The sequence below is a fragment of the Lacerta agilis genome, chromosome 13 (genome assembly GCF_009819535.1).
Source record: "Lacerta agilis isolate rLacAgi1 chromosome 13, rLacAgi1.pri, whole genome shotgun sequence".
Lineage (NCBI taxonomy): Eukaryota > Metazoa > Chordata > Lepidosauria > Squamata > Lacertidae > Lacerta > Lacerta agilis.
In genome coordinates, this window is record NC_046324.1 from 50,657,713 (window position 1) to 50,682,978 (window position 25,266).

General features: G+C 51.1%; 1 protein-coding gene across 1 annotated transcript in view; it reads right to left on the reverse strand.

The window, feature by feature from the left end:
- Positions 1–3,025: 3,025 nt before the first annotated feature.
- RADIL (Rap associating with DIL domain) overlaps positions 3,026–25,266 on the reverse strand; it is a 50,902-nt gene continuing 28,661 nt past the window's right edge. Inside the window, exons 4-14 of the mRNA XM_033167675.1 lie at positions 25,196–25,233; positions 22,435–22,595; positions 21,887–21,999; positions 18,077–18,314; positions 16,054–16,226; positions 14,528–14,678; positions 12,941–13,131; positions 7,235–7,649; positions 5,112–5,251; positions 3,976–4,115; positions 3,026–3,869 (exon numbers count right to left, since the gene is read on the reverse strand). Of these exons, the coding sequence (XP_033023566.1) occupies positions 3,761–3,869; positions 3,976–4,115; positions 5,112–5,251; positions 7,235–7,649; positions 12,941–13,131; positions 14,528–14,678; positions 16,054–16,226; positions 18,077–18,314; positions 21,887–21,999; positions 22,435–22,595; positions 25,196–25,233 (1,869 nt within the window). The 3' untranslated portion in view covers positions 3,026–3,760. The remainder of the gene's footprint in view (positions 3,870–3,975; positions 4,116–5,111; positions 5,252–7,234; positions 7,650–12,940; positions 13,132–14,527; positions 14,679–16,053; positions 16,227–18,076; positions 18,315–21,886; positions 22,000–22,434; positions 22,596–25,195; positions 25,234–25,266) is intronic.

Here is a 25,266-nt window from a genome sequence, read left to right on the forward strand (position 1 = left end):
ATGTGAGTTAAACTCCATAAAAATGGGGCTTTTCCTCTTTGCTTATCCCCCTTTGCAAAAGGAGCTTTGCTTTTCCCCCTTTGCCAAAAAGCTGCAAAACTTTTAGCTGATTCTCAAAAAAGGCCTTTTGCCTTTGCAAAAACAGCAGCAAAACCTTTAGCTGATCCTCCCAAAAAAACAACCCCAAACCTCAGGGCTTTTCCCTTTACAAAAAAGCTGCAAAACTTTTAGCTGATCCTCAAAAACAAAACAAAAAACAAAACAAAACAGGGCTTTTAGAGGAGGAAAACCAGAAAAATATTTTTTTTTCTTGTTTCCTCCTCTAAAAATGAGGTGCGCCCTATGGTCCGGAGCGTCCTATGGAGCGAAAAATACGGTATTTATCTACTTGCACTTTGACGTGCTTTCGAACTGCTAGGTGGGCAGGAGCTGGGACCGAGCAACGGGAGCTCACCCCGTCATTGCGGGGATTTGAACCTTGTGATTGGCAAGCCCTGGGCTCTGTAGTTTAACCCACAGTACCACATGCATCCCTCCAGCTCTCCTTAGCTTGAGCCGATTCAGTAAAGTCAGGCCACCTGAAGGTCACAGGTGTGATGCTCAGCATCTGCAGGCATGGCTGGGAAAAGGCTCCCAACCTGAAACACCAGGAGAGCCATTGCCAACCAGCGTTAATGGCGTTGGCCTCAGCAGAACACCAGAAGGGCCTGCTGGATCAGGCCAGTGGCCCCTCTAGTCCAGCATCCTGTTCTCACCGTGGCTGACCAGATGCCCTGATGGGGAGCCCGCAAGCAGGAGCTGAGCACAAGAGCCCTCTGCCCAGCTGCAGTTCTCAGCAATGCAGAGCTATAGATGTTCTGATAGAGTAAAAGGTAAAGGAGCCCTGGACGGTTAAGTCCAGCCAAAGGTGACTATGGGGTGGCAGCGCTCATCTCGCCTTCAGGCCGAGGAGCCGGCTTGTCCATAGACAGCTTTCCAGGTCATGTGGCCAGCAGGACTAAACCACTTCTGGCACAACGAGACAGAAACCAGAGCACAAGGAAATGCCATTTACCTTCCCACCACAGTTGTACCTATTTATCTACTCGCACTGGTGTGCTTTCAAACTGCGAGGTTAGCAGAAGCTGGGACAGAGCAACAGGAGCTCACCCCATCGCAGGGATTCAAACCGCCGACCTTCCGATCGGTAAGCCCAAGAGGCTCAGTGGTTTAGACCACAGCACCACCCATGTCTTTTACCTCTGATATAAATCAACCTAATAATAGCCTCCTGGATCAGTCCAGTGGCCCATCATCTCTTTCCGCACCAAGTTTTCCTCTGGGGGGAAGCATATGCAAGCTTTGAGCCTTGCTGCCGCCAGGCTCTGGGGAGGTCGTGCAAGGTCTCTGCAGCCCCTCACAGCCTTCCAGAGTCCTCACATGACATTTCCAGGGCACTGGCGCTGTGGTCTAAACCACAGAGCCTAGGGCTTGCCGATCAGAACGTCGGCGGTTCGAATCCCCGCAACAGGGTGAGCTCCCGTTGCTCGGTCCCAGCTCCTGCCCACCTAGCAGTTCGAAAGCACATCAAAGTGCAAGTAGATCAATAGGTACCCCTCCGGCGGGAAGGTAAACGGCGTTTCTGTGCACTGCTCTGGTTCGCCAGAAGCGGCTTAGTCATGCTGGCCACATGACCCGGAAGCTGTACGCCGGCTCCCTCAGCCAGTAACGCGAGATGAGCGCCGCAACCCCAGAGTCGTCCGCAACTGGAGTTAATGGCCGGGGGTCCCTTCCTATATGGTAGGGATAGTCACACTGGGCGTTTTCCGGACTGGGCTCAATTCTGCCTTTTCGCACAAACCGCCATGAATGTAACCCACCCCCTAAGTTGCCGGCCTGCTCCGCAACTGTGCACCCCTTGAGTCTGTGTGAATGGTGTTCCCCTTCCCGGCACTCCTTTGCCCTCCCTTTTGCAAAAATGAACACGGATCCCAGAATGAGACGCGGCTGCCAACGCTTGTTACGACGGTTGCTAGTTTTACTGTATCCAGTTATTAAACCCAGAGGAAAGGAGCTTGGACATACCGGCCCTTTGTCACTGGCCTTGTTCTTTTATCACATCTTCTGCAATACTGTAACTATATATACATTATTATTATTATTATTTTTAAAAAAGATGCACGGTATTAACAAATGAAGGTTGTCTCCCTTCCTCAATCCACGGAGAAAAACACTCGTCTTTCAGCCCAGCGGACCGAGGATGCTCATCCCGGCAGAAGGGATTGAAAATGTTTGTCTTTCAGCTTGAGAAAAATGCGCTTTAATACTGTTTGCCTAGAAAAACAGAAGCTTCTCCTGTTCATCGGGGTATTGGAGGAGGTCTTGTGTAAATGAGATAAAGTCTCTCTACGTGAACGGGACCACTGATGAAACTTCTCTTGAATCACTGGCATATTTTGGCTTCTTTTCCTGATCTGCTACCCGGCACGCAAAGGATGGTGGGCAGCGAAGCTCTTGCGGCCATAAGCAAAACTGCTGCATGCCCTGGCAAGGGCCAATCCGTTTGAAAAGGGCCAAGTTCCTTCGAGGAAGATGGATCCACCAGCAGCTATTGGCTACAGCAGCCCTGTTGAGCCTCCTTGCTCAGAGGCAGTTGAGCTGCTGAATGCCGGCTGCAGGGAGGGCGGCTGCCTTCATGGCCTTCCTTGGGAGCTCCCTGAAGAAGGCATCTTGCTCAGAGAGAGGCTCCTGGGCTTGGAGATTTAGACTAGGTCTGGTGTAGCTGGGCATGGCTCTCCCATGCGCTTCTTAAGCAGGTGTTGAGACAGCCCAGCAAATTTGGAGGAATCCTGCCCTGTGTCTATCCATCATTGGGTCTTGGATTTGATGGAGCTGTGCATTTGGGGTGGCCAATAAATGGGGGGAGGGGCTGGCTGTGAGGCCCCTTTAATAATAATAATAATTTTATTTACACCCCGCCCATCTGGAACATGTCCCCAGCCTCCCATCTCTCTCTGCTGCCTGACATCCATTTCCCCTCCCTGCGGACTCCGACTCCCATCAGCCCCTGTCAGGATGATGGGAACTGTAGTTCAGCAACAGGCTCCAGGGGTAGCGCTTCCCACCTCTCGTTCTGCACATGCACTATGTCATAGTTGTGGCACCCCCCTCGGCTTGTCGCCCAGTGCAGAGAAACCGGTCATGCTGTTTGGGGCTCCCCATTCCGCCTTACTTTGCACCCTCGTCTTAGCCTGGCGACGGCAGCTTCTCCCCCCTGGGCCTGTACAGGAGCAGGTAGCTAAGTGACAACAGCTCATTTTCTCCCAGGCATGTTTGCAGTTAGCGGTTGAGGGCTTGGGATGTTGCTGCAAGGCTAAGGTCCCATCCAGAAGGGCTGGGTGCACAAACAGCTGGTCTCTAAATTCTCCAGTTGCAATGACAGCAGGCAGCCACAACGGGGCAGCGCTGCCTCTCTCTAAGTCGCTAGCTGTTGGCACCTGATGTCTGCAAGAGCGAAGCCCAGCCTTTGGCTCTGAGACCGCAGCAATTCAAACCATCTTGACGGTTCCAGAGCCGGGAGAGCAGAGTTTGCTTTTGAGGCCAGGTGTAGTCTGATGTTGCCGCCTGCAGGCACTTCCGAGGGGCTGGTGGGAGCCTGCAGCCAGGGTGCCCCATTGCAAGAAGTCTCCCCAGGCTGTGCCCACAGCCCCGATCCCTTGTGCTCGATGCGGCGTGCACTGTTGGAGAACCCAGGAGAGCTGTTTCGGAGGCACCTCTTCTTTTAAGGGGAAGGGGAGGAGCTGAAGCTGATTTTCTTGGCAACCTCCAGGTCTGACTTAGCCACCAGGAACCGCAGCTTCTTGCCCCCGGATCGGATGAGGTCGACGGCACTGAAAGAAGAAGGGGAGCAGGGGGAGGGGAAAGCCCATCAGAAAGGAGTTGAGCCACACCATCAGTTCCTCCTGCCCCTACCAAGCCTCCCTCCTCTTTCCCTACCTCTGGTAATCGGAGCCAATGAGGCTCGTGCCATTGACAGCCAGGATCCGGTCCCCAATAGAGAGCCTGCCATCAGCTGCTGCAGGGCTGTCGTGGATCAGGGTCCGGATGTAGATCCCGGGGGAGTTCAAGGGCGTGTGCTGAAGAGGATGGGGGGGGGTGGGGAGAAGGCAAAGCAGGAGTCAGCTCTTTCAGCGATGGATGGAGGCATTTGCAGGAGCCCACTGTTGGACAGTCTCACTGGGAAACTCCTGGGCTGCCTTCTTGCCATCTCTTCTTACAACCGGTTGGCAGTTCGTTTCCAGGCCCAATTCCAGGGGCTCGTGTTGATGTTTGAAGCCCCAAACAACTCAGGATGCAAAGACCTGAAAGGTCACCTCTCCCCTCCAGACTCCCTTGGGTGCTGAGATTGGTGGAAGAGCCCCTCCTGGCACGTCCTCTGCCCTCAGAGGCTCAGAAGGGGGTGGTGACCTTCTCTGTGGTGGCCCCTAGGCTGTGCGACTCCCTCCCTAGAGAGGTGCACCAGGTGCCTTCACTGCACAGCTTCCGGAGGATGCTGAAGATACACTTCTTTGCCCTGGCTTTTGACACCACCTAAAGACCCGCCTTATTTATTTTACTGCAAACATAACAACAACAACCCTGCTGTGTGGGAATCCCTTGCAGATGACCGCAGTGCCTGGTGAAAATCGGTTGGGTTGTGCATCCGCAGCAGTGACCAAAAGAGGAATGACTGCTGAAAGGAGCGCTTAGAGAATAAATGCCCCAGTGCATCTGCAGCAGCACAAGCAGCCACCTTCCTAACAAGTTGGCCAGGGACCATTTTAGCACATGGAAGAAGCTCAACAAAACTCAGGGGCAGGGTGTGTGTTTTGAATTCCAAAAGGTCAATCCCTGGCATCTCCAAGCAGGGCTGGAACTAGGACTAGGGACTAGGGCTGGCTCACATGGGGTGGAGGGGTGCCCTCCAGTTTTTGTTGGGCTCCAAATTTCCCTTGGTCCCAGCAGCCAGCATGGACAATGGCCAAGGGTGGTGACAGGAGCTGTGTTCCTCTCCCATCTGCACAGCTTTCCCTACCAGCCCTTCTTTGGGAGCAGACCAAAAGCGACCGAAGCTGGGAGAACGAGAAACTCACCAGGCCATCGATCAGCCCCATTCCCAAGCCGATGGGCCCCTTTTCCAGCTCCACTACGAAGACGTAGCAGAAATCGTCCGCGGCTGAGCTGCGACTCGAAGAGGCCGGCGTTGGAAAGTCGTAGGGCGTTGGCGAAGAGCCTGGGGTCAGAAGGAAGGCGGTTTGTGAGCCTGTCTGTTCCTCGCAAGCAACACCTTCCAAATGTAAGAACTTAAGGAGAGGCTGCTGGATCAGGCCCAGGGCCCATCTAGTCCAGCGTTGTGTTCTCAAACTGGCCAACCAAACGCCTGTGGGGAACCGGCAAGCGTTTCTCTCATGTATGTAAGTTTTATTGTTAAGATAGCTGGCCAGGTTTTCCTTACCCAGTGGTCAATGGTCTTTATTTTCCCATTTCTGTGTGCAATACACTCTCTTGCTGCTGTCAGCGGTATGGTAAATCAGCTGTAAATCACTTTGAAACTGCAAGGGCCTTCTGACCAAGCGCACACAACCAGCGCTGGGAGCTCGCACAGGCTGCAGCGTGCTCCGTCTGCCCCCCAAGCGCGGCTGTTTTTGTGAAATAAATGGGAGCTCGGAGGCCAAGCGTCAGAAGCCACCGAGCCCAACCGGAGGCTGCGGCTGCCAGGGAGCTTGGCCAGGGCTGCTCCCAGCTGCTTCCACCCAGTGACTCAGAGGCGGGAGCACAAAGTGGCAATACTCTGCTGGAAGAGGGTTTGGCAACTGAAATGGACTCCGTCTACCTCCAACTCCTCCCGGGAGCTGCAATTCCAACGTGGACGGGCTCTGCCCACCGGTGGGCTTGCCTCGTGAGCCACTGCTCCTGCAGAACAAGCCTAGGCGAGAGTCCTAGAAGGCAACTGGTAGGGCGGAAGGCAGGGAGCCCACCACTAGGGGGTGCCAGAGCCAACGACAAGCAACGCCAATTAATTCTAGTGTCCCGTTCCCCCAATCTTCCTCCTCCTCCTCCTTGGTGAATTCTGCAAGGGAATCACCGAGGCTGATCCTCGGGTGAAGGGAAGCCTATAAATTCAATTAACCGCCCCAATCTGGTTGTAAGTAAGAGGGCAGGCAGGTTGGTGAGGCAGCGCCCCATCTGCCCTAGTGCACCAGCCCCTCCTGAGTGGTCAGTATCACTTCAGCCTGCAGGGTGGCAGGTCCCATTTTTTGTGGGGTGGGGGAGAGAAAAAAATAAACCTCCCCACATGTAGAAAACTACCCCCGAGTTAAGGCTAGAACCTCCCTCCCTCCTGTTTATTGTTTTACTTGCTGGAGAATTCTGGGGAGCGTTTGTGCTTAAGCCACGGGGACCAGCATCCCTTGCTACGTGGGGCGGGGAGACCAAAACCATGCACACCGCAGCGTCCAAACCGGACAAGGCCACACAGACGCCAGGGCATCGTCACGTGGATTCAGGGGCGAAACGGATGAAGAAAAACAAGCGGAGTTTGGATCCTAGCGAGACGGAGGCACTGCGTCGCTCTTGTGCCCAAGCAAGAGGTCCGCCGGCTGCCCTGGGAGGTGTTGCCGTCCCCCTGAAGGAGCAACTTTGCAGTTTCAGGGCTGCTCCTGCATCCAGCTGTGTCCCTAGAGGCTCAGGTAGCAACTCCGGCTGGCCTGAGAGCTATGGCCATTCCTGGCCACAAGCAGTTCATGTTCTGGCTGCTTCAATACTAGATTACTGCAGTGTGATTAATTATTTTGTTATTTATAATTTAAATAAATAAATAAATAAATAAATAAATAAAAGTTCGGTAGGTTGAACGCTTCAGAAGCCAAACAATTTGGAACCCGAACGCCGACAACCCGAAAGTGAATGCTTCCGTTTTTAAACAATTTTCAGAAGCAAAACGGCTTCTGAGCAGCCTTTTTTCAATTTTCCCCCCTTGACTTTGCAGCCAGCCCATTGACCCTCGGTTTTCAAACTTTTCGGAAGCCGAACGGTCTTGCCGAACGGATTAAGTTCAAAAACTGAGGTTCCACTGTATTTGCTAAGCCATTCAAATGTAGCAGTTTGCAATAACTCTCGGCAGAATAATTCAGCGGAAACACACTCCCAGTTATCATAACAGCCTTCCTGGAAGGTTCAACTCGCTTGCCCCAGAAAGCGGCTCTTCATTTCCTACCTTCAAGGGTTGTCGTTTTGGTGCCGCTGAGGCCGTTCCTCCGAGGGTCCGCCGTGGCACTTCCGGGGGTGGCCTCTGGGGTGAGTTCGAGGCCCGCTGGGTCAAAGGTCAGAGGCGTGTTGGGCGGGGTCAGCAGGCAGGAGGGGTCTGCCGGCGCCGATGTGACACTGCCCTTCCCCTGAGAGGACTGCAGGTGGAGCTGGTGGAGACTCTCCTGGAGCCGCAGCTCACAAGCCTCGTTATCCCCGGCAGAACCGTTGGCGCCCGGCGGGACAGGAGAGGGACCCCCGGCTGCCCTGGGCTCCACACAGCTCATGGGTCGGCGGCGCTGCCAGTTGGCCCGGGCATAGGAGCGCCCCGTCGCCTCTGCCTCTGAGTCCGCCTGGGGGGTGGTTTGGCAGCCGATGGCATCTGTCTTTAACAGGGAGATAAAGGGAAGAGGAGGTGTCAGTCTCTCTCTTACTTATATGAAACATCTATATCCTGAAATTCATTGGGGGGGGGCAGACTTCACAGCAGTTTACTACAGTCATACAGGAGAACCATGAAAACCATGCTGAAAAAGAATGTTAAAATCAGAAATCAGCTAACTATTGTGCAGAGTGAAACAAAATGAAATAAAAAATTCCTTCCAGTAGAAAACACATTTAAAAGGTCATAGGTTGTATAGTTAGCCAAAGGCCTGGGAGAAGAGGAATATTTTCGCCTGACACCTAAAGGTGTATAATGAAGGCTGCAGGTGAGCCTCCTGGGGAGAGCAAGTGGGGAGCCATTGCAGAAAAGGCCCCGTTCTCGTGTTGCCACCCTCTGGACCCCTCGTGAGGAAGGGCCACAGAGGATGATCTCAGGTTCTGGGTCGGTTGCTATGGGGAGAAGCGCTCCTTGAGGTGTTGTGGTTTTGAGCCGTTTTAAGGCTTTATAGGTCAAAACCAGCACTTCGATTTGGGCCCAGAAACTGACAGCTAGTGGAGTCAGGCCAGGATCGGTGCAAATCGCCTTGCCCTGGTCAGCAACCTGGCCGCTGAATTCTGCTTGTTCTTAATTGCTCACATAAACCTGGCAGAAAAGAAGCGTTTTCTGGAGGCATTGAAAAGTTGGAACAGAAGGTGCCTGCTGGATCTCCAGTGGCAGAGAGTTCCACAGGACTGGGCTGGTGACACTAATGGCTCCATTTCGTGTTTTAGTCAGACGAACCTGCCAATGTGGGATAGAAGGGTTCAGGTGGTCTTTGAGGCATCCGGGTCCTAAGTTGTTCAGGGCTTTGTCAATACACGGACCGTGAACCTGGCTCTGTAGCAGAGGGGCAGCCAGCACAGATACTACAGAAGAGTGGAGTCTTCAAAGCATCCTCATCCTCCTTGATGTGAAGAAGAGGGAAAGGTCTGGACCCAAGACAGCAGGGCATGCCAAGCACCATCCAACCTGTTTTAATCTCTCTACAACCCATGGAAAGGGAAACCATACAATCCTAGAATCCTAGAGTTGGAAGAGACCCCAAGGGCCATCCAGTCCAACCCCCTGCCAAGCAGGAAACACCACCAAAGCATTCCTGACAGATGGCTGTCAAGCCTCCGCTTAAAGACCTCCAAAGAAGGAGACTCCACCACACTCCTTGGCAGCAAATTCCACTGTCCAACAGCTCTCACTGTCAGGAAGTTCTTCCTAATGTTTAGGTGGAATCTTCTTTCTTGTAGTTTGAATCCATTGCCCCGTGTCCGCTTCTCTGGAGCAGCAGAAAACAACCTTTCTCCCTCCTCTAGATGACATCCTTTTATATATTTGAACATGGCTATCATATCACCCCTTAACCTTCTCTTCTCCAGGCTAAACATACCCAGCTCCCTAAGCCGTTCCTCAAAAGGCATCGTTTCCAGGCCTTTGACCATTTTGGTTGCCCTCTTCTGGACACGTTCCAGCTTGTCAGTATCCTTCTTGAACTGTGGTGCCCAGAACTGGACACAGTATTCCAGGTGAGGTCTGACCAGAGCGGAATACAGTGGTACTATTACCTCCCTTGATCTAGACGCTATACTCCTATTGATGCAGCCCAGAATTGCATTGGCTTTTTAAGCTGCTGCATCACACTGTTGACTCATGTCAAGTTTATGGTCTACCAAGACTCCTAGATCCTTTCCACATGTACTGCTCTCAAGCCAGGGGTCACCCATCCTGTATTTGTGCCTTTCATTTTTTTTGCCCAAGTGTAGTACTTTACATTTCTCCCTGTTAAAATTCATCTTGTTTGCTTTGGCCCAGTTCTCTAATCTGTTCAGGTCATTTTGAAGTGTGATCCTGTCCTCAGGGGTATTAGCCACCCCTCCCAATTTGGTGTCATCTGCAAACATGATCAGGATGCCCTCAAACCCATCATCCAAGTCATTGATAAAGATGTTGAATAAGACTGGGCCCAAGACAGAACCCTGCATTAAAGGTCGCTTTGCAGCTGAGGCAGGGATTTGAACCCGTACCTCCCTGGTTCAGCAGTCGGACTGCTACACCGTGCTGGTTCCTAGTGCAACTGAACTGCCCCATCCTTGCCTTCAATCCCCTCTCATGAGATCCACGAAGACCCTGCTGGATTAGGCCAAAAGCCCACCTAGTCCAGCACCATGCTTTAACAGTGACCAATGCAAGATTCGAGCACGAGAGCAACTCTTCCCTTCCTGCGGTTTCCAGCAACAGGGATTCAGAAGCATTTCTGCCTCTGACGGTGGAGGCAGAGCAGAGCCATCCTGGCTAGCAGCCGTCCAAAGCCCTCTCCTCCTCCCTGAATTTGTCTAACCCTCTTGGAAAGCCTTCCAGGTTGGTGGCCCTCGCCACCTCTTGTGGGAGGGAGTTCCACAGTTCATCTCTGAGATGCGTGAAGGAGGACTTCCTTTCCTCCGTCCCGAATCTTCTAGCATTGGATGCCCCACGAGTTCCAGTGCTAACTCTCCCCTTCTTAGCCCTGCTAAGGAGCTTTCCGGAGTCTTTCCATCCTCTCCTCCTCGCTTTCAGGTTAGGGGATTAGCGCTAATCCCTCGCATTGGCTTCTGTCTCTCTTTCTCTCTTGTGAAGCACCAGCCCAGGAGGGGCTTCAATTGGAGATAAGGCAAAGCGAGGAGGGGCTGGTCTCAAGCGCCAGCAGGTGTCTCCCAGTAGGTGCCATCAGAAAAGCAATCACAATTCCACCGGAGAATTGAAACTCGGCAGGAAGAAAAGCAAATTTCAACAACCTGCATAAACGGAGCGCCGTGGCACCCCTTGTCTCGCTTTGCAAAACTCCCGCAGCTTCCGCTACTCCTTAACAGAGTTGCAGCAATGGAGAAGCAGGAGAGTGGAATGGACTCTTGCAAGAGGGGCCGGCCGGCCGGCTGACACCCTGAACTGGAGAACCGCAAGCTGCATTTGCCGTAATAATCTTTATATATAAAGGTAAAGGTACCCCTGACCCGTTAGGACCAGTCGCAGATGACTCTGGGGTTGCGGCGCTCATCTCACTTTACTGGCCAAGGGAGCCGGCGTACATCTTCTGGGTCATGTGGCCAGCATGACTAAGCCGCTTCTGCCGAACCAGAGCAGCGCACGGAAACGCCGTTTACCTTCCTGCCGGAGCGGTACCTATTTATCTACTTGCACTTTGACATGCTTTCAAACTGCTAGGTGGGCAGGAGCTGGGACCAAGCAACGGGAGCTCACCCCGTTGCGGGGATTTGAACCGCCGACCTTCTGATCAGCAAGCCCAAGAGGCTCAGTGGCTTAGACCACAGCGCCACCCGCGTCCTCAATCTTTATATATAATTAACATTTAAAGTGCTGCACCCCTCTTTGTTGCAACAGACTTAAGATTCTTACCCCTTTTGGAGTTTTGCCTTGACCTGAAAATGTGTGGGCTTCCCATAGTGTGGCTGATTTCACAACCAGGTGAACACCCCCCCCCCCCAAAAAAACTGGGGAGACCATGGGAAATACCATTGTCCTTCCCGATTCAGATTATAGGAAGATTTCTTTGCAGACGCTCAGCAGAAACGGGCAGGTGGTGCTGAAGGAAAGGTGATGAGCAGCTGCAGGTGCAAGTTTGGTGGGGGTTTACCATGCGCACTCCTTGGAATTTGAGCCTTCGACTGGTTTTCAATTATTCAGAACTGCTGCTGGATTTCATGTTGGTTTTGCAGCAGCAGCCAGCAGCTGGTTTGCTTGTTGGGTGTGAGCCCTGGGGAGACGGAAGGGGCCCTGATATTTCAGATATGGGGGGGGAGAAGAGACTTGCCCATTTTCTCAACTCTCTACCGGCGGGGTGGGCCCCACTGACAATCTCACGTCCGCAGGTTTGCAAACAATCCAATGCGCGCGCGCACACACACACACACACACACACACATCTCAACAGCTCTCAACATATTCTGCAAAATGTGGGACAGAGGGGTTGGAGGGGAGATCTTGGTGGCCCTGTTTGGGAAGATCATTTTGGATCCTGCCCAGACAGCCCTCGGGCATAGCAAGGGTCGGGTGTTCACTAAGCAACACCGCATGAAATTATTTACCTGAACCAGTAGGGGAGCGACAGGCAGAAAGGCAACCTGTCCTTTCTCCTCACTGATGCTTCCTCTCTTAGAAGCTCCTTGTTGGTAAATTAAGACCACTTCCTTTTGGCCTTTGCTTCCTTCCTGCTTCTCCTCCAAGTTCAGGATGAGCTAGCATGCGCCAGTGGCGCCACACATGTCAAAGCAATACTCAAGAGTGGCTTTGTTTGACATAAATACGGTACAACTGCATAGGAGTTCAGTTCCAAAATGAAAACTGCAAAATGAAATACCTGCCTCGCAGACTGTCTCGCCAAAGTCAGGGGCGTCTTACCCATAGAGGCTAGTGGGGCGTGGGGCGCCAGGGTGCCAAGTTCTGGAGGGCGCCAGGGAAGAGGCGGAGTCTGGACGCGGCGCCTCCCGGCATCAACTTGCTGACCTCGCCTGCCTCCACCATGCCGCGCCAAAGCAGCACCGCACCCAGAGCCTCTGTTGTGGCCACTGCGGCACGAAGTGGCCAGCTGAGCCGGGAGGCGCCGCATCCAGCCTCCGCTTCTTCCCAGCCGGAGGAGCAGCCCTCCAGCCGCTGCCCGCCTCCTCCAGCCCCACCGGCAGCACCGCCCTCCCTAAAAAATCTGGGAGACGACGGGCGACGGAGGGAGCTTTGCACCACGGCGCCGGATATGCTTAAGACTGCCCTGGCCAGAGTGGTGCATGCTCTGGTTATCTCCCACTTGGACTACTGCCATGCAGTTCCCTCCCTGAGAGAAGTGAGGTTACAGGGAACCAGGCAGAGGGCCTTCTCGGTGGTGGCGCCCGCCCTGTGGAACGCCCTCTTGTCAGATGTCAAGGAAATAAACAACTATCTGACTTTTAGAAGACATCTGAAGGCAGCCCTGTTTAGGGAAGTTTTTAATGCTTGATCACATTATTATTGTTGTTGTTGTTGTTGTTGCTGCTGTTGTTGTTGTTGTGTTGGGAGCCACCCAGAGTGGCTGGAGAAACTCAGCCAGATGGAAGGGATAAAAATAAATTATTATTATTATTATTATTATTATTATTATTATTATTACCCAACGCCTTTGTGTCTCCTCTTCTTCAAGCTAAACATACCCACCTTGTGACAACTGAGTGTGATGCCCCTTCTGATATCTAAAAGATGTGACCAAACTCTCAAGATTCTGGAATGGCAAAAGAGTTTTACCTTGGGGGTCTCTGCTTCGGGCGAGTCACTGGGGTGGGGGCTTTTGCTGCGCAAGCTCCACAGGAAGTGGCGGATGTAGAGGAAGTGCTGGTAAATGTTGTCGTCCAGGTGCTCAGCCTCCAGGTCCACCTTGAAGCCTCCACTGGGCAGCATGATTGGCGGGTGGCTGTCGAAGGACTCCAGGATGTCATCTAAAGCCCGTTGTGGGGGGAAGAAAATGTGTGAGTTTTGGGTTTTCGTGATGCAACCAGAAAGAACACACCCACCCCACCGGACACCAGCTCAGCATGTGCCCCAGAATCCTCTGTGCTGTTTGGAGGGGTGCTACCCCACACTCGCCGTTTGCATGGGATGGGAGAACCACTTTTCAGCCCTGCCCAAACCAGCCAAGGAAGCAGAAATAGGCCGCCCTGCCTCCATCTTTCAGCCTAATTGCTTTGGGTACTTGACACAAAATCATTCCCCAAATGTTGATTTAAAAGGTTGCCTTTCCTGGAGGGGGGGGTGCTTGTTTCCACCGCGATATTTCAGCACCCTCCTGCTTTCGCCCTGAAAGCTCTGCGGGGAACGACAGGCATCCGTACTCCGAGACAAGAGCGCATGGAAGGCTGTGGCCGGTGCCGTTTCCCTTGTGTGGAAATGGTGCGGGGACTCCATGCGGCACTCTCTGAGCAATGTGCCCCTCAAACGTCTCCCATTAATCAAAATGTGCACGGGGGGGGGGGGAGCAGGGGAGCCAGCAAAGCGGATTGGCCAGCGCTGCAAAATGACTTTCACCTATGAAATATGAAACTACGCCTGGGATCCGCAGCAAAATGTTGCAGTAAGTGCTCCCGTTCAAGGTCTCGGCTGCGGCGACCTTTCCCAGAGCGCTCCATTCCGTCCCCCATTCCCACAAGAATCAGCCAGTAATCTGTGGCGCTCCCCCCCCCCGACAAGCATGGTTAGCCCTCTCAGGTCTGCACTGGGTCCTCTCCCGACTTGAGATTTTCTTTTCTGAAGTGTTTTCGTATTTTTTGAAAGATTGGCAGAGGGTTTCAGAAAGGGGGCTTCCCCAGCCCTGCTTGGGGATGTCAGGGATTCATAGAATTGTAGGGACAACAGAGGGTCATCTAGTCCAACCCCGCATCAAGGCAGGAATGGAATTGGTGACGAGGGGTGGGCATCCAATCAGCACTGAAGTCCTTCCCATTTCATTTTCAGTGGCAAAGAAATGGGGACATTTGAACTGCATACCCCGGGGTCAGCAAACTTTTTCAGCAGGGGGCCAGTCCACCTTGGGGGGGGGGCGGACTATATTTTTTTTGGGGGGGATGAATTTATTTGCCCCACAAATAACCCAGAGATGCATTTTAAATAAAAGGACACATTCTACTCATGTAAAAACATGCTGATTCCCAGACCGTCCACAGGCCGGATTTAGAAGGTGGTTGGGCCAGATCCGGCCCCTGGATTGCCTTCCCATGGCATACACATTGTTTCTTTAAGCGTTTTCCCCATTGCCCCTTCCGACTCTCCCCTTCTACGATTCCCCCACGATTCTTGACAGAATCCCTCGCTGGGCAACCCGGCCGTGCCTGATCTTACCTGTCCTGAAGGCTGCCGGGCTATCCTCCTTGCTGGGCTGCCAGGCTGGTACACAGCCCATGTCGGACGAGGCTTGGTACTGGGTGAGGATGTGGTGCAGCTGGGCAGGATTGAGGGCAGGGAATTCGGCTCTCAGCACAGGCCAGGTCATCTGAGCAAAGCGAGAGAGGGCCGGGTGATGCGTTGCGGAAGGATGCTCCCCGCGGCCATCATTGGGCGGCAGCTGGCAATCAGCAGAGGCACCAGACCTTCTGAGCTGCCAACATCACGGGATGGTGAGGAGCACCCTAGACGCTGAGATTTCAGAGGCCAAACCTGAGACCTAGGGGACTGGATGGCTGGACACTGAGAGGGGGTGGCCGGAGACTGCTGAGCGGGCACCGGGAGAAGGGGGGTTGGAGACTGACTTGGAGGAAGGGATGATTGATGTGGGAGAGCCTGGAAGATGAGGACGAGAGGCAGGAGAAGCTGCAGGATAGGAGAGCAAAGAACAGGTGCCAGAGGAGGGAGAGGTGGATTGGAATGGTGGGGAGTCAAGGCCAGGCATAGGCAAACTCGTCCCTCCAGATGTTTTGGGACTACAACTCCCATCATCCCTAGCTAACAGGACCAGTGGTCAGGGATGGTGGGAATTGTTGTCTCAAAACATCTGGAGGGCCGAGTTTGCCTATGCCTGGTCAAGGACTTCCACATCTCCTCCTCCTGCCCCACCACATCCGCTCCACGTAGGGGAAGAGGGAGGGGAGGAGAACATTACCCCCCCAAAAAAGGTTATGCAATAATTTGCAGAGATAGAGGTTAATTGGGAGGGGGAAGGGGGGGAGAGTATCAACCCCCCCCCAGAAAGGTTATGCAATAATTTGCAGAGATGGAGGTTAATTGGGAGGGGGAAGGGGGGGAGAGTATCAACCCCCCCCCAGAAAGGTTATGCAATAATTTGCAGAGATGGAGGTTAATTGGGAGAGAGGAAGAGAGAGGGGAGGAGAACATTAACCCCCTCAAAAAAAGGTTATGCAATAATTTGCTGATAGAGGTTAATTGGGAGGGGGAAGAAGGGGGGAGGAGAGCATCACACACACCCCAGAAAGGTTATGCAATAATTTGCAGAGATAGAGGTTAACTGGGAGAAGGGAAGAGAGAGGGGAGGAGCGCATTACCGCCCAGAAAGGTTTTGCAATAAGAGATGGAAGTTAATTGGGAGAGGTGAGGAGGGCAGGACACTCCTGCCCCCTGTGAGGCCATGCAATAATCTGCACCCAGCTCCTGCTGGGCTGAAGCTTGCAAGCTGTAGGCAGCCTTCTCGATTAAATTATTTTTTTAAGGCGCTCTTGCCCAGCTGGAGAGAGTCAAGTCCCCTCTGTCCGCCCTGTCACCTGCAAGGGGTTAGCAGACAAGCCTGGAGACTTTGGGTCAGCCCCCGGGGACCTGGCAACCCTACTTACGAGACGGTGGCCATGGGCACATAAAGCTCCCCCCTGCTAGACTGCCCGACTGGACGTGCCCCTTTGAGGCCAAGGGCTTCTCACCTGTGCCAGCTGGGAGTTTGGCATGGCCAAGAGGCTGGCCACGCTGGAGAGCTTGCCAAAGAACTCGTCCGCCAGCTGCCCAAAGCCCACACGCTGTGCCCATTCCAGGAGCAGCCGAAGGGTGGCACGGACCCTCACGCCTTTCGACCAATGGAAGCAGCCCAAGGAGGAGCCTGGGGGGGGGGAGGAGGAAGAGGAGGAGAGGAAGGTCATGGATGGATCACCAGCTTCGGATGTGCATTGTCAGATCGCCCAGTTGACCCCCTGATGCTCTTGAGATATTCATATCTGCCAGGTTTTTCCATTTCAAATAATTTGCAAGCGCTTCTTAGATTTTATTTCATTTACTTAATGAATTATTTATTAATTGATTGGTTGATTAATTCATTTGTACCCCCTCCTTTTCCCCTGACAGCTAAAAGCAGAGGGTGTGTGGGGGGACGACGACGACAATAATAATTATGAAACAATTAAACCTTGATAGAATTAAATCTCTCTCCAGATCCCTGCCTTCAGATTAAGTATTGTTTTAACTATGGAAAAGCGGCATGCAAATAAAATGATGGTGATCTCTTGCCAGCATCCTTGGTCCTCCTGCGGGAATGTTCAGGGAGGCAAGAGAGGATATATTGTTTAATTATATCCTCTCCAACTTGTGTTTATCTGAAGAAGTGTGCATGCACACGGAAGCTCATACCAAGAACAAACTTAGTTGGTCACTAAGGTGCTACTGGAAGGATTTTTTTATTTTTTATTTTGTTTTGACTATGGCCGACCAACACGGCTACCTATCTGTAACTTGTGTTAACAAGTTCTATGATTTAGCAGAGTAACATTCCCCTTTTAAACTTACACAGCGGATAGGTTTGCCAGGTTTGCATAAGCCTCTAAAATAAGTTTCCTGGTAATTCCCCTTTTATTCCCTCCTAAAAAGAATAGACACGACACAGTCTTGTATAAAAGCATAAAAGAGTTTACTCACACGTTCTGTTCACAAATGGATCCCAGAAGGCAGACTTACCATATTTTCCGCTCCATAAGACGCACTCTTTTCCTCCTTAAAAGTAAGGGGAAATATCTGTGCGTCTTATGCAGCGAATGGTGGTCCCTGGAGCTGAATTGCCCAGGGGCCAAAAGAGGGTCATGCTTTTTATTTTACAAAGAGAAAAGGGGGTGTTGAAAGGACCCAGCTCAGCAGCTGATCAGCAAGAGATCGGGAGAGAGATAAGAGTCCCGGCTCCCTTTCAGCCCCGCCCTCCATTGTTGACTGTGCTGCAGAGGGAGGTTGTTTGTTTCCCCAGCAACATGTGACTGGCTGATTAGATTATCTGTCTGGAAACTGTAGAAATGGCTCCCTTTTCTTCAGAAGCTGCAGAAATGTGAGTTGAACCCCATAAAAACAGAGCTTTTCCTCTTTGCTTTCCCCCCTTTGCAAAAAAGCTGCAAAACTTTTAGCTGATCCTCAAAAAAACAGGGTTTCTCCCTTTGCAAAAAAAGCTGCAAAACTTTTAACTGATCCTCAAAAAAACAGGGCTTTTAGAGGAGGAAAACCAGAAAAATATTTTTTTTCTTGTTTCCTCCTCTAAAAACGAGGTGCACCCTATGGTCCGGTGTGCCCTATAGAGCGAAAAATATGGTAAGTTACAAAATATATACACCTGGACTCTATCCCATAAGGAGATAGTTCCTTTGCTCTCTCTTGGCTAGAAGCCAAGAGAGCATCTCAGGCTAAGGAGATGTTGCTTCTTCGAGGAATGGAGTCAGAGAGAGAGAGAGAGATGGTTGCCTGCCTTGTGCTATTTTGTTACCTGCACATGTAAGGTCACGCCCACCTCTGGCCACATGTAGAGGAAGTTTGTCCCAGCACAGGAGGAAACAGGAAGTTTATCTACTGGCTGGACAAACATCCCTCTTCACGTCTAAACATGTCCACTCTAGGAATGTTGTATCTGACTGCTCTGTGTTTCACACCCCAGACCTCCCACCTGGAAGCTCCTCCCACCTCTCCTGGGGAGCCACTCACCTTTTTCCATCAGCTGGTTGAAGAGGAGGGTGTTGGAGAAGAAGAAGAGGTAGGCGAACATCTGGGAGCTGATTTCGAGGTGCACCTCGTACTGGCGGAGGAGGTCCAGGCTGGCCTGGTAGGTCGACACCACTTTGCGTATCTCCTCGGGCAGAGGCGGGGAAGAGAGCCAGCCCTCCCGCCCTTCGCTCTGGAACGGGTTGCAGTCCAACAGGGGCGGCAAAGACACGTACAGAGACTGGACAGGGATGGGGAGAGAGAAAGGGCGGCTCAGCTCTGTTCTGAGGAGGGGCGAGTGACCCATTTTGGCCCCACGTAGCGCTGGGGAAGCGTTGCAGCTTGTGTGTGTGTGTGTGTGTGTGTGTCTGTGTGTGTATCTATTTATCTAGATATCTGCACTCACAACGGGCCTCAGGATTCCCAGATTGGAGCAACGCACACACGCATTTTTCAAACGTTGCTTTTGACAGCTCTGCTGTGCAAATCTGGAGTTTTGGAAAAGTTGCATTTCTGAAATTTAAAAAAAAAATCTAAATGGGTGGCACAAAGATTAAACTATGATGCACTCAGACTGCAGGGGGTCAGGCTAGATGGCCCTTGGGGTCCCTTCCAACTTGACAATTCCATGATTCTATGAAAAGCCTCACACATAGAAGAGTATTGCAGAGCAGGCAATAAATCAGGACTGGAATCATTAAATTGTAGAGCTGGAAGGGACTCTGCAATACAGGAATCTCGATGCATGGTTCCCCTTCCAATTCAAAACCATACTGGACCCTGCTTAGCTTTGCAAATATGCTAGCAGGTTTATTGCTGTGCCATATATTTCATATATTTTTAATTTTCGGATATGCATTTTTTTTAATACCTGCCAGCGGTCTGCATTATTTAAGTCTGCAGTGAGAGAAGTCAGGGCAGGCAGATATGGAGACGGTTGGAATATTGGACCAATCTCCAAGATGGAAACAACGAGCAGTTTGCAGCTGTCTGGCTTGATTGTGTCACACGTGTCAATAAAGGCGGAAACAGTTTGTCCCCTCCCTCTGCTAATCAATGGATTTGGCTAATTCAATACTATAGCATATTATTCCTCTTTAAGATTCATCTCAATCCACAACAGTCGTGGGTTTTTGTTTTTTTTAGGATTTATTCTTTATTACGGTCGATGACCAGCACACACACACACACAAAAAAGACACATACAGAATTAATAATAAATGCAATTTAAAATTGATCTGAGATTTGATCTAAAAGTGGTTTTCGTTTTATTCTGGGCTTGAAATCATACACATACCCTTTATGCTAGAAGAAGAAGAAGAAGAAGAAGAAGAGGAAGAAGAAGAAGAAGAAGAAGAATCAAGTTGAGAGTTACAGGTGGGTAGCCGTGTTGGTCTGCCATAGTCAAAACAAAATAAAATAAAAAATTCTTTCCAATAGCACCTTAGAGACCAACTAAGTTTGTTCTTGGTATGAGCTTTCGTGTGTATCTGAAGAAGTGTGCATGCACATGAAAGCTCATTCCAAGAACAAACTTAGTTGGTCTCTAAGGTGCTACTGGAAGGAATTTTTTTTTTTTTTTTTTTAAGTTGAGAGTGGGAGGGACACCAGGAAAAGATGAGAAAGGAAAGAGCAGTCAGCTTTCCAACCTGGAGGTTTGCCGAATGTGCGCCAGAACTGGCAAAAGGCAGAGTAACGCCCCTCCAAATATAGCGTCTCGGAAAGTGTTCCCCCCACCCTTCCGGTAAAAGTGCTCATTTCTCTGGCTTTCCAGGCTCCGAGACCTGACTCATTTTGCGAGAGGTTCCTCTCGGCCAGACGCCTGGATACTCCATCTGATGCCCCCACTGCCCATTTTTCCCTGCGGAGAAGGCCAGTGTCTGAGCGACAACGGCTGGCCTTGGGTCAAACCCGGGATTCGAACCCGGGTCTTCTGGTCCCCAGTCCCAGCACAACCCAACCGCTAGACCACAGCAACAGAAGAGTGAAGATTGCCGTCGTGAGATGAGTTATCTCCTCCGTTCCCACCCACCCACCCAGTTTGCACCACCGGTGAGCTTGGGCCACAAGGAATTTAGCAACGTGGCACAATGACTTTTGCAAGGGAAAGGAAATAAGAAAGGAAGATAAACTCTAGCGGTTTCTAGAAGGCGAAAGGGGACCCTAATAGTTTGCAAGGTAAAGGACTCCTGACAGTTAAGCCCAGTCACAGGGGTTGCGGCGCTCATCTCGTTTTCAGGCCGAGGGAGGTGGTGTTTGTCCGCAGACAGTTTTTCTGGGTTATGGGGCCAGCATGACTAAGCTGCTTCCGGCGAACCAGAGCAGCGCATGGAAATGCCATTTACCTTCCGGTCGCAGCAGTACATATTTATCTACTTGTACTTTGACGTGCTTTCGAACTGCTAGGTTGGCAGGAGCTGGGACTGAGCAACGGGAGCTCACCCCGGCATTGCAGGGATTCGAACCGCCGACCTTCCAATCGGCAAGCCCTAGGCTCAGTTGGTTTAGACCACAGCGCCACCAAACAGGAGATTAAAAAGACAAGCCCTCTGTTTTGCAATCATGCTGACTTCTCGATGTCTCCCCAAAACCGTTTGTAATGTATCATGTCCGCAGCGTGCTGGAAGTTGGCCCCCTCCATTCTCCCCCTCCCTCCCTCTCCCCTTCTCCCCGTGACATCATCGCAACCAGCGACGGTTGTCACTGCCATGCACGGCTTGCTGCGCCTGTGGTGCAGTGCAGGATGCGCAGAGCTGCATCTGCAAGGAGACGCTTTCTCTCTTCGTGGTGCCAGCCATGTGTGCAGCCGGGGGCCAAGCCTGGAGACGCAGCTGTTTCTTTGCATGGCGAGCAGAATGAGCTCTGCAATGGTTGAGAGAGAGGTCTGTGCCTCTGACTGCAACTGGGGAATGATTCAAGCTATATAAGCAGGCTTGGGTGCTCCTGAGGGGGTCTAGAATGAGGACCCCCCCTCTGCTGCAACATTGGGTAAAGACCCTGATACGTGGACCTCATTTTCTTCATCCTCAGAAAGGCTGGTCCGGCAAAGGCAGCAGCGGTCCAGGGTGCTAAAAGGGCCAATTTCACACGACAGGCGAAGATCAACATTAACCTTCTCCCTGACAGGCTTGATTTCTGCTTGCAAGGAGGGGTTGCCTTGCATTCAGAAAGGTTCACCCTTCAGTCTACCGCAAGCCAGTCTCCCTGCAAGATCGCCTTGCCCCAGGCATACCCTCTTGACCACTTTGCTCTGAGGAACTGACCCCTTCCTCAGCTGTTAAGAAGTCAGATCTTTTACACTGGTGGCACCTACACACTTTGGAACTCCCTGCTGATGGACACCAAGCAGTGGCAACGTTCGCTGTCTTTTCTCCGCCACCTGCTAAACAAACCTTTTCATTTAGGCAAGCCTACCCAGATACCTAGAACGTGTTATGTATTTTTTATATCGTAATTTTGTGTTGTGAACCACCCTGAGATCTACTGGTATAGGATGGAATACAAATTTAATAATAATAATAAGAAGAAGAAGAAGAAGAAGAAGAAGAAGAAGAAGAATAGAATGCTGGTGTGTGTTTTAGCTTATTGCTGGTTTTTAATGTTCAAATGTTTCAACTGGTCTGACTGATAACCTCACTGTTTTATTCTTTCCGTAGACTGCCTTGAGTATTTCTATGATCGTGCAGCACATGCATTTCATCAAATAAATAAAATTAATATGGGGGGGGGGGTTTCCCAGTCTTTGGAACCTCGGTCAGGAGAAGCAACCCTCAGCCCCACCGCTTCCTGGAAGTGGCAGGGACATGTATTTACCTTGGAGATGTAATAGACACACTGCTGGAAGGTATACATGATGACTTCCTCGAGGACCGTCATGGCTTCTTCGCTGGCAGTGATGGTCAGGGAAATGAGAGATTCCTTGGATCCTGAAAGGGAGACAGGAGAAGAAAGAATGAGGAGGGCTGGGCCAAACATTTGGGGCTGAGCATTTGTTTGCCGAGAAAAGGCATCTCTGCAGCTCTACCGAAAAAGCCCGTGGTGTATGTCATGGGCTCCTGCTGGCCTGCTCCCTAAAATATCACTGGTTTTCTCCTTTCTATATATAGGGTGCCTACATTCTGCATGGACTGGTTGCACAGCAACATGCGCAAATGGCTTTAGATACCTATGAGGTCCATACATTGCCATATAGCATATATTCAACACAAAAAACTGTGACAATTTCCTGTTGACAAAGGACAGCTGGACATATAAAGGTCCCCGTGACCTTCAGTAGCTGAGGGCCTCATCAAACCTGAATCCGGCCCTGACCCCACCCATTCCAGGTGGCCTCCAACCAATCTAAAAGCATAATAGAACACCTTTCATGTCCAGCTCCTCCTCCATGCTCTGGATGTAAACCGGGGATTTCTGCTGGACGAAGTAGAGGATTTCGATGGAGTTCGACATCCAGAAGAGGACGTGCTGCAAGTCGGGCAGCAGGTCTTTGATGGTGAAGCGGGAGAGAGACGCAGGATCCTGGCTGACGAGACAAGCGCAGAGTTGAGAGGCATCCCGGCAGAGCCGCAGGTACGCAGTCCGCGCGCAAACACAACACCACCCCTCTCCAAATGGATCTTTGCTCACCAGGCTCCCAGAGTCTCTCGCAAGATATCACACAACCGCCTTGAGTCTCCGCAAGAGCCTGCCAGAGCCCGGGAAGCGGAGAATCGCTTAGGGAGAATCCTGCGCAAAAAGAGCTCTAAAGCTCTCCGCCTTCCATGCATTTAATTTGGGCGAGTTCAGCCGGACAGCTGCCAAACGCATGAAATTGAAATTGCGCAAGTCGGACGTGGTGCAACGTGAAAGGGTTTTGACCGGTGCAGGGATGGCTATTCCACCTGAGGTTCCTGTGGGAGATCTGGGGCAGTTGGGAACTATAGCCCAAAACATCTGGAGAGTGCCAGATGTTGGTGTAGGCTTCACTAACCACTGCACCACATGGCTCTGCTTAACCTCAGTTTCCTGAGAAACAGCCTTCTTTTAAAGAAGGACATGCCCCTCTTTGTCCCACTGGCCTTTCCTTATAGTCTCTCCAGTCTCCAGGCGCCAAGACTGGTTGTTTATTCCAAAAGAATAAATAAAATCATATGGGATCATTTCACCACAATGATAGGCTCCAGAGACTGCACAAACCAGCTCTGCTCCCTTATATTAAGAATGTTCCAATTATCTAAAGAGGACAAGGAAATCTGGCTCTGGTTTTCTTCTTCCCCTTGCACCGAAGTGCTGTTTTTTTTTGTTTTTGCTTTATATATAGATTGCCGCAATAATAATTCAACCCTGTTTGAATGGATTTTCTTAATCAAGTCCCCTCCCCATCAGATGCCTTCCTGGGTTGTTAAGGAATCGGAGGAGGAATGCAACCGAGCAAATAAAGGACACTAGGAGAGCCTCACCGAGTTGCTGTGCAAACAAGATAAAGCGGCAATAAACACAAGGGAAAGGAGGCCAAAAAAGGCTGGACTTAGCGCACAGAGACATTTGTCCTTTCCGCACTCCGTTTGTCAGCATCAAGCTGAACAACAACCGCAAGAAGTGATCGGGCTTCTGTAAGGTGGCCGCCCTAATTCCATGCCAAGGCAAGCAGCATTCTGCAACCCACGTGGATTATGCAACTGAAGCCAAATTTGCAGTGTGAGAGGCAGCGTGGTGTAGCAGTTAGAGCACCAGACTAGGATCAGGGACAGGCCAGGGTTCAAATCCCTGCTCAGCCGCGAAGCTTGCTTGCTGGTTACTTGCCTCTCAGCCTAGTCCACCTCACAGGGCTGTTGTGGGGATTAAATGAGGTCGGGGGGGGGGAGCAACAGGTATGCCACCTTGAGCTCCCTGGAGAAAAGGGTTGGATGTAAATGCAAAAAATAAACAGATAGACAAGTATCAGGGACTCCAGGGTTTGAATTAGGAATCACAGGTGGAAGCCTTGTCTAGCAGGCTATTGGGGGATGGGGTGGCCAGGCATTGGAGGGAAGGGGACACAGGTTTGTGACACTGGTTCCTGTGACCGGCAGGCAGAATGATGCCTTTGGGTGGCATGCAAAGGTTCTGCTAGGGTTTTAAGCGGATGCTAAATCCTAAATCCCTCTGGGGTCTCTGAAGCCTTTCTGCACTAGAGCAGAACTGCAGAATACAGATCTGGACACAAGCCGGTTTACTCCTCTCCGACCCTTTTTCATTCCCTCTCTTGGAGGAAGTACAGTGGAACCTCGGTTTCCGAACGTAATCCGTTCCGGAAGACCGTTCGACTTCCGAAACGTTCGAAAACCGAGGATCAATGGGCGGTTGGCAAAATCCATTGGAAGCCGTTTAACTTCCGAGGCGCATTCGAAAACAGAAGCAATTACTTCCTGTTTTTTGGCTTCCAAATCATTCTGCTTCCGAGACGCTCGAAAACCGAGGTTGTATTTCTGTCCAGAATGGTTATGCAACCACAGAAGCAAATTTAATTAAGAAATGCTCATATTAAAGGATATCTCTTGGGAGTTGGAGCTGAATGTCAGAAGATTCCGGATAGATAAAAGGAAAAAAAATTTTTTAATCCACCCAGAATCTTCCAATCTAGCTTCACTACGTGTGCAATAGTTCTAGTGGTATGAAGAAGAAGAAAAATCTCTCTCCCCTTTCTCCAGGCTGTGCATAATTAGCAAAAACAATGAGAACAGCAATGAACGATGACATCATTCTGCGATTTCTTGCCAGAAAATCAAACAGGGCTAGTCTGCTGGGCTAGGTTCAGGCATTCACACAAAGCATGAATAAACCGTGGCTTGCTGTACTGTGAGAACCAGGCCCTTTTATCATTTGCTTTGCAGTTTAATAGGCTTTGCATTAGTTAAGAGACCGTCGTTAAGATAAATACTGCTTGTTATATGATGCATTTGCAAGCTGGTATTTTGAAGGCGTCCCCCTCATCCCCCAGGAGTAATTTCGTTGTTCCCGCAAGGGGACAAATGACAATGAAGATTATCTATCTATGACACAGAGCTTGCTTTGGGCGGCATGCAAACCGAAACCTATATGCACATTTATTTGGAAGCAACTTTTCGCGGAAGGAAGCGGGAATCCTGGATGCAGAAGACTTACTGTTGCGACTGTTTCTCGGCTAGTTCGTTCGTTTTCTCCTGGAATCGAGGAAGGAAACAAAGAAAGAAAGG